The sequence below is a fragment of the Anser anser genome (genome assembly GCF_964211835.1).
Source record: "Anser anser genome assembly, chromosome: 5".
NCBI classification, from domain to species: Eukaryota; Metazoa; Chordata; class Aves; order Anseriformes; family Anatidae; genus Anser; species Anser anser.
The window spans coordinates 12,865,333-12,877,528 of record NC_139725.1 but is presented as its reverse complement, the minus strand read 5'-3'; the positions used below and the strand labels follow the sequence as shown (position 1 = coordinate 12,877,528).

General features: G+C 70.4%; 1 protein-coding gene across 4 annotated transcripts; it reads right to left on the bottom strand.

Moving 5' to 3' along the window:
• Positions 1 to 832: 832 nt before the first annotated feature.
• On the bottom strand, positions 833 to 11,736 carry TNKS1BP1 (tankyrase 1 binding protein 1). 4 transcript variants are annotated; one of them, XM_083840333.1, is made up of 13 exons: positions 11,695 to 11,736; positions 10,968 to 11,063; positions 10,021 to 10,148; positions 9,176 to 9,815; positions 8,319 to 8,394; positions 6,212 to 7,477; positions 3,802 to 5,657; positions 2,815 to 3,151; positions 2,482 to 2,614; positions 2,251 to 2,390; positions 1,901 to 2,067; positions 1,338 to 1,412; positions 833 to 1,192 (listed from the first exon to the last, which is right to left on the bottom strand). In XM_083840333.1, the coding sequence occupies exons 3-12, from the start codon at positions 10,103 to 10,105 to the stop codon at positions 1,352 to 1,354; spliced, it is 4,761 nt and encodes a 1,586-aa protein (XP_083696459.1). In that variant the 5' UTR covers positions 10,106 to 10,148; positions 10,968 to 11,063; positions 11,695 to 11,736; the 3' UTR covers positions 833 to 1,192; positions 1,338 to 1,351. The 4 variants fall into 4 exon arrangements, with proteins under 4 accessions (XP_083696459.1, XP_083696461.1, XP_083696458.1 ...); XM_083840335.1 differs by lacking the exon at positions 11,695 to 11,736 and adding an exon at positions 11,376 to 11,525 and having other exon boundaries at positions 2,815 to 3,148; XM_083840332.1 differs by lacking the exon at positions 11,695 to 11,736 and adding an exon at positions 11,376 to 11,524.
• Between the last annotated feature and the right edge of the window lie 460 nt (positions 11,737 to 12,196).

The window sequence follows — 12,196 nt, the reverse complement described above, 5'->3', positions numbered from 1 at the left end:
GCTCCCCCCGTACCCAAACTCTGCATGCCAGGAAGAGCAGAGCTGGATTTTACCTCGGCATGGGATTTGGTGACTTCCTCTGAAGTCGCTTGGAGTTACTCATATCCTACCAGGGAAGCAACAACTCCATGGCTCCATCTCTCCATCTGTCTCTCCCTCTTTCCGCTAGGCTGTGCCGGGAAAAAACAGCTTGGGGTTCCTCATCGTGGGGAGGGGACGGGGCCCGGGGCACAGCCAGCTCTCGGAGGGGGCCCAGGGATTGCATTTTGCAGGCGAAGCTGCCTGGGGAGACTCACAAGCTCCCCTGGTCTTTCCTGGGATTGCACAGGGCAGAAAGGAAAGAAATCCCAGCCGGAACACAGGCACGGGCAGTTCAGCTTGGATTATGGCCGGAGTCACGGGTGGACGCTGGGCTGCTCAGTTTCTCAGGAAGGTTTGGGGCCAGGACCCGTCCCCACTCCCCCAGGGCGACCCTATCACCGGCACCAGCCCTGCTGCCACGCCAGGGACCGAGGAGGCAGACAGAGAGGAAGCAGGAGGGAGCGGGGGCACAATCCGGACGGAGGGTGAGCGCAGGAAGCCACACTTCTGCCTCCCGGCACCTTTCTGACCTCCAGGCAGGCTGCAGGGAGGTGCAGGGGTGTCCCCGGGCACCCCCCCCCCCCCAGCGGTGAGCTCCCCATCCCGGCCGCAGGCATGCGAGGGCAGAGAGCTCCTCCTGGTGGCTGTCCCCGCACCAGGGTCCCCCCCGCCCCACGGGGACAGGGACCCCCCCTTCTGGGGCACAGCCCTGAGGCCCAGGGAGCTTACAGAAGAACGAAGGACCCCCCCCCGAACCAACCAACAAAGTTTTTATTGTCCTGAAAAGTGGCACCAAAATAATGACCTGCTGCTCTTGGTCTGGAGGGTGATAGGAGGGGGAGGGGGGAGGGAGGGGGGGCTTGTGGATTTCCACCACCACCCCCAGCCCCCAGGAAACGTGGGGGCTGAGGGGGTGGGCAGAGGAAGAGAGACCCTGGGGGAGTCCCTCGGGCTTCGGAGGGGGGCGGAAAGTGACCGGGGAGGGGACCCTGCGAGCATCATACAAAGTGCATAGATGTGTGTGTGTGTGTCCTGCCACGGGGAGGGGGCGACCTGGTCCTGGGGGAGCTGGCCGTAAGCCTCCCGGGGCCACGCTGGCAGGAGAGCGAGCCTGCAAGAGACACGGGGAGGGGGGAGACACCGTCAGGAGCCAGGCGGGGAGCCCCAGCCCCTGGGGTGACCCGGAGCCGGAGGGACGTCCCCTCTGGCCCTTGTCCCAGCCGTCCCCACGGTGTCACCCCCGTGCCGGTACTCACCCCGCCAGATCAGCTCATGATTTCTTCTTTTTCAGCTTCAGCGCTTGCAGCCAGTGGGGCGGGGAGCCGTCTGACCTGGGAGGATGGAGCTGCGTCATCGTAAATCCCCCCAAAACACACCCAAAGCCCTGGGGGCTTCTCCCAGAGCCTTGGGGGGACCCGGCCAACAGGACCCCCGGATTGTTCCCGCTCCCCAGAGGGGTCGGGCAGGAAGGGAGCCGGGCTGCGGCTGGCTGCGGAGGCAGCCTTCAAGCTGTGGCTTTAAGGGCTTCGTCCCAAGCACTGTTTAGGGTGGAGCAGCTCAGCTCTCCCAGGCAACGGGACCTTGGGAATGCCGGTCCCAGCAAGCCTCCTCCCCGCTCCCCGCTCCAGCCCCAAGGCCAGCTGCCAGCACCAGAAACAGCAGCCCGGGGCGCTGGGTTCCTCGGGGCCGTGGGACTCCAACACGGCCCCACAGACACCTCGGCACACCCACCCCGCACCCCACGGGTCCCCATCACGCCCACAGGGGGATTTCACACCCCCCTCCCCACCAGGACCGCCCCGCAGCCCCCAGCGCTCACCCTGAGGACTTGTCCGGCTTGGGGGGCAGCGTGAGGGGCTTCCCACCCAGGCCGGGGATCTTGCAGGACTTGGAGCGCTGCACGTGGGGGTCCTTCGGGGGGGCCGCCTTGCTGTCTGCCGGCAGCGCCCCCTCCTCGGCAGAGCGGTTTCGGCCCCTCAGCTTGGCCTGGGTGTGAGAGGTGAAGTCAGAGGGGTGCTCCCCGCCGCCCCCAAGTCCTCCCGTCGCGCCCTTTTCCCTCCCCACGCCGCCTGCCCTCGGCCACCCCCACGCCCACAACCTGCCTCAGCTGAGGAATCGTGTCCCCTCCCCGGGCTGGGACACGTCCTTGGGGTACTGCTGGGCCCTTACCTTGAGGGCGGACGTGTTGAGGCCGGGGAAGAGCGGCACCTTGACGCCCTTGCCCGACGGGGACGCTCGCACCCGCCGGCTCTTGGGCTCTTCTGCTGCCTCCTCGTCGGAGGACGCCGCTGCGCGGGCTGGACGGGGCTCTGCGGGGACAGCATCACCGTGAGACACCTCTGCCAAGGCCACGCTGCCCCTACGTCCCCGTCCTGCTGTCGCCACCCCGAGGGATCCCACCTGTGGAGTCCTGGAAGATCCAGCTGTCCCCTTCGGAGGTGGCCCCGGGGCGGAGAGCGGGCGCCCGGTGCCTCCGCTTGCGGCCCAGGTTGGCTTTGCTCCGGTACACGGTGCTGTCCAGGACCTCCGTGTCCTGCAAAACCCACGGGGGGAAGGTCAGCGCCCAGCACAGGGAACTCCCAGGCCCCCCCCGGCCCCCCCACCCATCCCACCGTGCTTTATGGACACCCGCAGCAGCGGCGGCCCTACAGCACGGGGCGGCCTGGTGCCCGCAGCCTGTCTGGGTCGGGGCTGCAACGAGGGGGAGGCAGAAGCTTCCCCCTGCCCGCTCACCTCCAGGAAGGTGAATTCCTGCCCAGAGAGCTCCGCGGGTCCCTCGGGCTGAGAGGGTTTTTCTTCGCAGCTCTGCGGTCTCTTCCCATCCGGGTGGTCCCAGGGGGCCTCCTCCTGGCTCTCTGCTTCTGGCGGGGTCCCGCCACCAGCCTCCGGCAGCAGGGGGGCAGCAGCCAGGCCCCCGTCCTCTGCGGGGCTCGGCTCGTCCTCGTCCCGGGGGGCCTCTGAGGCTAGGGGCTGCAGCTGGGGGCTCGGCCCCGCGGCGGTGGGCTCAGCCAGAGCATCAGCACCCAAGGGTGGGCTGGGGTCCGAGAGGCGGATGTCCATGGGGGTCCTGCTGCGGGAGATGAGAGGAGAGCCCACAGTTCCCCCAGCTGCAGCTAAGGGAAAGCCCTCCCAAGGCTAGCGGGGAGTCTGGGGGCTGAGGAAGGCAAGGAGGGTCCCCGACGCACAGGGGACTCAGGTCACCTCTCCCCACCGGGTTTTGTGGGGGGCAGGGGTGCAGAGAAAGGGGTCAGACCCCCCCAGTGCTCTCACAGTCTCAGGCAAAGGTGGGAGGTGACCAAGGGGCAGGAGGAGGAGGATCGGGGCTGCTCACTGCCCTCCTGCCTGGCAAAACACAGCCCCAGGGATGTGGCGGAGAGGGGCAGGGAAGGCAGCGATCCCCAGAGGAGCTCTAAGTCCTCCTGGGCCAGGAAGGAGACGGCAGCAGCAAACTGCAGGGCTCCCCCCGCAGCTGGGGGCTCCCCACTTCTCCCCAGCCCAGAGGGGATTTTGCCTCCCTCCTCCCAGCACCCTTACGGTTAGGCAGCTTGTGGGAATTTATCACCTTGGAAATGCCCAGCTACTTCAGCCTGGCTGAGATGAGGCTGTGACGTTCCCTCACCTTGGCAAAACAAGGGCACGGAGCTAACTCTGCCAGATCCTCCAGACCCCCGGAGGATCCATCCCTGGGGCCACAGCCCCCACCGCCAGCACCCTCCTTACCCATCTGCCGAAGCACCGCGGTCTCCTGGGCTCGGCTCCCCGGCACTGAAATCCCGGCTGCGGGCCGCACAGCGGGCGTCGAAGGCACTGGCCCACTCCTGGCGCCTGGCCTCAGCCTCGCGCAGCTCCGTACTCCAGCCACCTGCCTCCTGGTGCTGCCTCCAGCCTGCTTCCTCCTCCTCCTCGTCCTCCCGGGGCCGGGCAGCGCTGCCCGGGGCTGCCCCGTCCTCGTCCCAGGCCATCTGACCCGGTCCACCCTCGCTGGTACTAGCGGTAGGAGCCGAGGGGCTGAAGGGGAGATCGCCGCGCCAGCCTCCCGGGGGCTCCCCGGGCTCCTGCAGGTCGGCAGAGCTCATTTCCCCGCTCCAGGACGTGGGGCCTCCTGCTGGCGCTGCGGTGCCGGAGGGGTCGGGCACCTGGTCCATCCCAATGACGCCGAACTGGTTGCGGTGCTCAGCTCCCCCGAGGCGCAGCTCTTCAATCCAGCCCCCGGGGCCGATGGCACCGCTCTCCTGCTGCTCGCTGCTGCCCCAGCCCGACTCCGGGGACGGGTGACGGGGGGCAGAGGAGCCAGGCAAGTCTTCTGCTCTGACACCGAAAGCATTGCCCGCTTCCGTCTGGGCTATGCCGCGTTCGCCAGCCCAGCTCAGCCGTCCAGGACCGAAATCTTCCTTTCTGGTGGCCACGGAGCCGTACTCGCTGGCCCAGACTGGCCTGCCGGGGCCGAACTCCCTGTCCTGGCTCTCCATGTCCCTGGTGCTGTACTCATCATCCCAGGCCGGCCTGCTGGGTTTGAACTCCCTGTCCTGGGTCTCTTCCTCTCCGGCACCGTACCCGCTGCCTTCAGCCGGCCTGCTGGGGCTGAACTCCCTGTCCTGGCTCTCCATGGCCCTGGTGTTGTACTCGCTGTCCCAGGCGGGCCTGCTGGGGCTGAACTCCCTGTCCTGGCTCTCCATGGCCCTTGTGGTGTAGTCACTGGCCTCGGCCGGCCTGCTGGGGCTGAACTCCCTGTCCTGGCTCTCCATGTCCTGGGTGCTGTATTCGCCAGACCAGGCCGGCCTGCTGGGGCTGAACTCCCTGTCCTGGCTCTCCATGTCCCTGCTGCTGTATTTGCTATCCCAGGCCGACCTGCTGGGGCAAAACTCCTTGTCCAGGCTGCCGGTGTCCCCAGTGCTGGATCTGCCAGCCCAGCCCAGCGTCAAGTCCTCGTCCTTGCTCTCAGCATCCCTGCTGCTGTATTTGCTGGCCCAGTCCGCACCCATCTCCCTGTCCTTGATCTCAGCGTCACCGGTGCCGTACTCACCGGCCCACACGGGCGCGAGCTCCCCGTCCTGGGTCTCCAGGTCCCCAGAGCCGTACCTGCCAGCCCAGCTGGGCTGCCTGGAGCTCAGCTCTTTGTCCTCCTGCTGCCCGTGTCCCACGCCGTAGCTCCTGCTCCATTCAGTCTTCCCAGAGCTCACCTCCTCCCTGCCGCCCGCGCCGTCCAAGCCGTAGCCAGCGCCCCAGCTGGCTTTGCCAAAGTCTTGGTCCTGCAGGCAGCTTTCCCCCAGGCCGTGGGATTTGGGCCAGGTGCCGCAGCCCAGCCCCGTGTCCCCCATCAGCTCTGTCCCTTTGTAACTGCTGCTCCAGTCCCTCTCGGCGGCACCAAAGGCCCTGTCCTGCTGCTCCACGTCACCCACGCTGTGGCTGGTGTCCCAGCTCGATTTGGTCCTGAATTCCCGGTCCTGTCCCACCTCGCCGGGCCAGTCTCTGTCTCTGGCTACAGCCTCGCGGCTCCAGTCAAAAGCGGCGGCCCGCTGGGACCTCCCGATGCCGAATTCGCTGCACAGGTCCTTCCGCGACCAGCCGAGCAGGTCCTGGGGGGAAGGGGGTCAGAAAAGCAGAGACAGCGTTAAGAGATTCCCGCAACCCCTACTCACGCAGCAGAAAGAAACATCGCAGAGGGTGCGGGGCCCCCCTCAGGACCACTGCACGAAGCAGGACCCCTTCCCGAGGCGAGCCCAGACCCCGCCGCCCGCCTCCCCCGACCCCAGCAAGCCCCAGGCCGGGAGCTGCCGGTACCCACAGCCGCCGCGCCTGCCCAGGGCCCTTCCGAGCCCTGCGTGCGCCGAGCCCTCCCCAGCTCGTCCCGCAGCTCCAGGTTGGCCAGCAGCCTCCGCAGGATGGCCGTGGTCCCCGACTCGCCGGCCATGGCTCTCCCGGCGCGCGCGCACGCGGCGGGGCTCCCGCCGCCCAGCCCCACCCCGGCTCTCCCCGCGGGCGCTGCGCTGCTCCCGCTCGGCGCTCAGCCTCCACCCAACCCGTCGGACGGCTCTGCCGCAGAAAAATGAGCCCGGCCGCACCGAGACACGCGCAGCCGGGCGTTAACCCTTGCTGCCTCGCCTCCCCGCGGCTCCCCGTGAGTCCTCACCTCCGACCCGTCGGCCTCCGGCGAGCCGCGTCCCGCTGCGTGAGCCCCGGGCGACGCCAGCAGCTCGGTCAGCCAGCCCGGGTCGGGGTGGGCGTCGGGAGCCTTCGAGGAGCTCTCCTCCCGGCCTGGCCCGCCGGGGCCCTGCAGGCTGCCGGGAGAGTCACCCGCCGGCCCCGGCTCCCAGCAGGATTTGGCCTCCGGAGAGGCTGGATCCGGCGGGGTGGCCTCGACAGGGGGCTCGGGCTCAGCCGGGTCCTGGTCGGGCTCCGTCACGTGGAGCACGGTGCTGTTCCACTCTGCCTCCTCTTCCTCCTCCTCCTCCTCTTCCTCCTCCGCCGAGCCCTCGGCCTCCAGCTTGGCTACGGGCCCCCCTGGGCACGGAGCCCCCTCCGCCGCCCAGCTGCCGGCCCTGTGGGACCTGCCGCCCCCTTGGGAGCCCGCAGCCTCCCCATCTGACCCGTCCTCTTCAGAGAGCCCCGAGTCGGCCGCCTCCCTGATGGGGGAGCTGGGGGGGGACGGCAGCCCCCTCGCCCCCCGCGGGGGGAACGTCCACTCGAAGGACTGCGAAAGGCTCCAGCTGGACTCGCTGCCCAGCGAGCGCTCCGACGGCGGGTCCCCGGGCTGGGGCAGGGCGCTCAGCGAGCCCCCCAGCTCCCCCATGCCCTGCCCTTCGCCGGGCGGGGGCTGCAGGACCCCCTCTGAGGAGCGTCGGAGCCCCGAGTCCCTGCTGGGGGGAGGAAGGCTGAAATCGGGACCCTCGGGGGACCGTGGGGACGCAGGGGAGTCATCGGGTCCCTCTGGGGAGCCCGGGGGACGAGAAGCTCTGGAAGGGGATTCAGGGGGTGGGCTGGGGGGCGCTGGGGGCTCAGCGGCAGCCTCAGGAGAGCCGGGGGGGTAGGTGGCTCGGGGGGGCAGCTGGGGCGTGCCTGGTGTTGGGGGGCTGGCGGTAGCGGGGGAGCCCTCGCTGGGAGTGTGCGGGGAGCCGGGGGAGCGGGAGGCACCGAGCTGGGCTTCGGCCGGGGCGCCCGGAGCCTGGATGGAGGCAGCCGGGAGCTCCTGGGCCGGGGGCTGAGCGGGGGAGTCGGGGGAGCCGGGGGCCAGGGTGGGGGAGCCGGGGGCCAGCAGCTCTGGGGGGGCATCGGGAGAGCCGGGGGCCAAGGCGGAGGGCTCAGCGGGCTGGAAAGGAGCTCCCGGGGCTGGAGCTGGGCAGGCGGGGGATCTCGGGGAGCCAGGGGGTCCAAGGGTGCCCAGCTGGAGAGAGGAGAGCTGCGGGAAGAACGGGGGGGGGGGCACGGGGGGGGGGGGCAAGTCACTCAGGAGGAACCCCCCGGGCATCACCCACGTCCCGGCCCCCCTCTGCCGACGCGCGGTGACAGCGCGGCTGCGGTCCCATCCCCTCGAAATCCCGGGGCAGGAGGCGCCCACGCTTCCTGCCAGCACCGGGGCCGCTTCCTGCGTGACTCAGCCTCGGCAGCTCCCAGTGGTCCCCGGCCCCGCTCCGTGCCCTGCCGGGCAGGGCCAGGCAGTGCCCGGAGCCCCCCTCCGAGCCCCTTCCTCTGCCCCAGCGCCCCTGCCAGCACCCGCCCCCCCCTGCCAGAGGCGTGCAGAGAGAGACACGGAGAGGAAGAACTGAAGCAAGAGGAAACAGAAACGCCCCCAGCCCCAATCCGCCCTGCTGCGGGGCCGGGCACCCCCCTGGGACACGCCAGCATCGCCCTGGCACAGAGGGACCAGCCCTGCCTGCGGCCGTCGGGGTTAAATCCCCCCCCCCCAGCCCTGCCACGCTGCTCGGTGTCCCCGTCACCACCCAAAATCCTGGCTGGTGACTCACGGCTGCTCCTCGTCCCCACCTCGGCACCGGGGCTGGCACCTGCCGAGCCCGTCCCAGGAGCCTGGCCCCGCAGCCGGGCACCCCGTGCCGGGGAAGCAGGGGGCACGGCGGGGGGGGGACCCGCGTCCCCCGGAGGGAGGGCGCTCAGCACCAGAAAGGAGGAAGGAGAGACACGCACCCCGCAGAGAGGGAGCCCCGGAGGAGACAGGAGAGCCCCAAAGGAGAGAGCCCAGGAGCGGAGCAGCCGCGGCACAGGAGGGGGCGGCGAGAACTCACGTCAGGGGGAGACGGCGGCCTCCAGAGTCTGCGGGGGTCCCCGGCACAGCTCAGGCCGGCTGGGGAGGAGCCGCTGCTGCAGAGAGACAGGCAGGAGGGTAAATGCCACGGGCACCCCGCTCTTCTCTCCCACCACCAGCCCACACGGCCTCCTCGCCCCAAACCATCCCCCGGTGGCCGTGGGGTGAGCTGTAGCCACCCTTAATTCCCTGCTAGGTTCAGCCGAGGTTTTGACTGCAGAGGGGAGGGAGGTGAACAGGCTACGAAGCCCTCGCTGGGAAATTTTTCATCCTTTGGAGAGAGAGTTTCTCACACTCTGGATTAAAATAGCCCCTGCCCCGCTCCCAGAGGTGCCCAGCGTGCGGGAGCACAGCCAAGGGCTGGCCCACCACCAGCCCGTCCCGCAGCCAGGAGTCCCGCAGATCCGGTGCCTCTGCCCCGGCGTGGACCAGCAGGAAAAAAAAAAAAAAAAAAAAAAGAAGAAAAACAAACAGCGAGGGTGGGAAAAAGGGAGCGTTTCCCAGGGGCAGCGAGCCCCCGATATTCCCCGCTTGGGCAGCGGGAGAGCGGGCTGGCAGGTCTCCCAGCCGGCAGAGGGCTGCGAGCAGGGAGGCAGTTCCTTAACCGGGCCAGCCCGTTCCTGCGGTTTTCATAAACCACCGGGGCTGTCGCGGGTGACCCAGCCTTCCCACGAAGGCAGCTCAAGGCACTGTTGGTTAGGAGGAACACCGGCCTCGTGCCGGAGCCCAGACCTCAGCTCCCTTCCAGCCCCGTTATTCCCATCGCTCGCAGCACCGTCCCCCCCTTTTTCCCCCCCCGGTCCCTCGTCCCCAGGGACCGGCCCCGCGCCCCCTCACCTCATTTCAGCCACTGAACTTCTGTCACCCCCCGTCCCCGGCTCCCCCCCGGCGTGCTGAGGGGGCTGGTGGGCTTCACCGGGGGGGTCTCCATCCGCCTCCCCGCTGGGGCGCCTCCTGAAGACGGCGGCGAAGGGCTTGGAGCCGAAGCGAGAGGCAGCATCGGGGCAGAAGGGAGAGAGCCGGGCCCGGTCGGGGCTTCCCGGGCCCTCCTTGCTGTCCATTTTGGCCAGGATCTCCTCCACGGTGGTGCCTGGGAATCGCTCCGGCTTGGTCGCCACGGGCACCGGGGTCACCTTAAAGGGAGCCGGGCCCTTGCGGGAAGGCGTCGGGGGGGCTGCAGGCATCTCGCCGGCGGGGCTCGAACCCGAGTCTTCGGGGGCCGAGACTGGCGGGGACGGGAGCCCCTTCCCGTTGGGGGTCTCGGGAGACTTGACGGTGAAGGAGGGGCGCCTGAGGGCCCCCCCGGAGCTGCCCCCGCCGTAGGGCTGGGGCCCCGCCAGGCGGTTCATCTTCTCGGCCGAGGGCAGCTCGGGGCGAGGGTGCCGCGGCCCCGGCGGCGGGTGAGGCTTGGCAGGCACGGACGGCTTGGGCAGCACGCGGGGCTTGGGCCGGATGGGAGGTTTGGGGCGAGCGGTGCCTGCGGGAGGGAGACACGGAGAGAGACGGAGAGCTGGAGGAGCGCTGCAGGACCCAGAGAAGCCCTACAGCCCCGGGAGAAGCCCTAAAGCACCAAAAGAAGCCCTACGGCCCCGAGAGAAGTCCTGCTCCAGGCTGAGGGCAGCAAAACCCACGCGTGAACAGGTGTGGGTGAGGAGCCGGGCTGGTGTCCGAGGGGCTCTCACCTTTCTCGGGGCTGCCGGCCGCCAGTCCTGCCCCCCCCGAGGCGCAGGGCAAGGGGGGGTGCAGGGGCTGGGGCTGGGAGGCCATGGCGATGGCTGGGGCTCAGCAGATCTCAGCGCGCAGTCAGCCCCTGGGGGAAGAGAAACGGGAGAAGCGTTACAGGGAAAGAAAGCGTCTGACACGTCCGGCAGGGCCCACGGCCCCTGAAATCTCCGGGGATCCAGCCCCCCGGCACCGTGCCAGCCCCGCCGGTCACCTGCGGCAGCGCTCACGCCGCGTGCCAAGCCGCTATCGCGCTGCCCGGCCCCTGCCCGCCCGCACCGCCCTTGGCACGCCGTGCCAGCCCCGGGCTGGGCCGTAACAACGCTGCCATACCTGCACGCCCCGGGGCAGCCCCCCCGGCCGCCTCGGTGTCCGCGTGGCCCCCGTCCCTGCACGCGGGGAGCTTCCCAAAACGCGCTGCCGACACCTCCTCTACCCCGGGGGCCGTGCCAACACACCCGTGTCACCCTGTCAGCCTCTCCCCAGGCCCCAGACAAACACTGTTTCCCCCCAGGACCCCCCCCTCGCCCTACAACAGCCCCATACTCTCACGCCACCCCCCTTTTTTACCCACTGACCCCAAATCCTTCGGGCAGGCAGTACCGGCCCCCCAGCACCAGGCCAAGCCCCGTGGGGTACGTCACACCGAAAACGGCCCGTTCCAGCCCCAAAACAGCAGCGCGGAGGCAGCGTGCCAGCCTCCAGCCCCCTCCCCGACGCCGCAGGCCTGCTGCCAGCCCCCCTACACCCGCACCGACACCCCCAGCACCCCGAGCCCGTGCCGTGGGCTCCGACGGGCGCTGCTGGGACGGAGGCAGGGCAGGGGGTGCCCCAGGACAGGGGGTGCCCCAGGACAGGGGGTGCCCCGGGGCAGGGGGTGTCCCGGGGCGGGGGGTGCCCCCCTCACCTTCCCCTCAGCGGCCTCATGTCCGGGACGGGGGACGCGGGGGATCCTGGGGCTCGGGCCGCTGTCGCCGCCGCGGCTCCCGTGACTCACGTTGCGCTGCGGGGACAGGAAAAACTCGCTCCCTGCCTCCTCCTCTGCTCCTCCCGGCCCTGCCCTGCCTCCCTCTCTCCTCCTCCTCCTCGCTCCCCCCTTCCCTGCCCCCCCCCCCCACACACACCCTGGGGTCCCCCCCACCCTTCTTGCCCCCCAGCTTTCCCCGCTCGCCGCCCCCCGGCCCAGCTGGCCGGGGCCGAGCAGCGCTGAGGAGGCCACATCTGGAAGACATCTTCCCCCCGCCCCCCCCCCGGCCCCCCCGGCCCTCCCTCCGCCATCTTCCCCCCCACCGCCCCCCCGGGGCCCCTTCCCGACCCCGTGGCAGCCCCGGGACGCCGCAGCCGGGGCCCAGCTCCCGGTGACGAGGCCGGAGGGAGGAGAGGAAGGGAGAGGGGGGGAGGAGGAGGGGACGGGAGGAAGAGGAGGGGAGGAAGAGGAGGGCAAGGGGCGCCCCCCCCCCCCCCTTCCCCCATCCTCCGGGGCCTGCTCGCGTCGCCATGGCAACGCGGCTCCCGCTCGAGTGGACGGGCAGGCCTCGGCCCGTCGCCATGGCAACGCGCCCCCCCCCCCGCCCCGGCCGGCACCCCGTTGCCATAGCGACCCTCCCCCCTCCCTCCCCGGGCCCCCCGTTCACCCGCCGCCGCTGTTGCATATTCATGAGCTCGGCCACGCCCACCCCGCCCGCAGGCCACGCCCACCGCCCCGGGTGCGGCCGCGGCGCCGCGTGGCGGGTACCACCGAGAGGAGGGGCCAGAGGGGCGCTACCATAGAGCCGCGCACCATAGAGACGGGGGGGGGGGGGGAGGCGCCCGCGCCATGTTGAGGCCGCGGGGTCCTCCAAGCCTCCCTCAGGGCCTCCAGCACGGCCCTCACGGCCCCCTCCCCCGGCTCACGGTGCCCGTAAATCATCACATTTATCGTTAACCGGGGGGCCCGGGCGGGGTTAGCGGGCTGCCAGCCTCGCCCCGTCCCCGAGGAGACCCGTGTCAGGCTGGGAAGCGAGGCCGAGAAACGAAGGCCAAGAAACGAGGGCCGGGAAGGGAGGCCAAGAAGCGAGGCCAAGAAGCGAGGCCGAAGGGCTGGGGCTGGTGCCCAGCGGGATCGCAGCCCAACGCCCCCGCCGAGCCGGGGAGGCC

Bases quoted from the DNA above. Each gene is read 5' to 3' on its own strand.
- TNKS1BP1 (XM_083840333.1), bottom strand. From the start codon at position 10,105: ATGGCCTCCCAGCCCCAGCCCCTGCACCCCCCCTTGCCCTGCGCCTCG. The intron at 7,478-8,318 runs GTGAGTTCTCGC...TTCTTCCCGCAG, and splicing joins GGCCGCCGTCTCCCCCTGAC to CTCTCCTCTCTCCAGCTGGG. The intron at 2,391-2,481 runs GTGGGATCCCTC...CTGTCCCCGCAG, and splicing joins GATCTTCCAGGACTCCACAG to AGCCCCGTCCAGCCCGCGCA.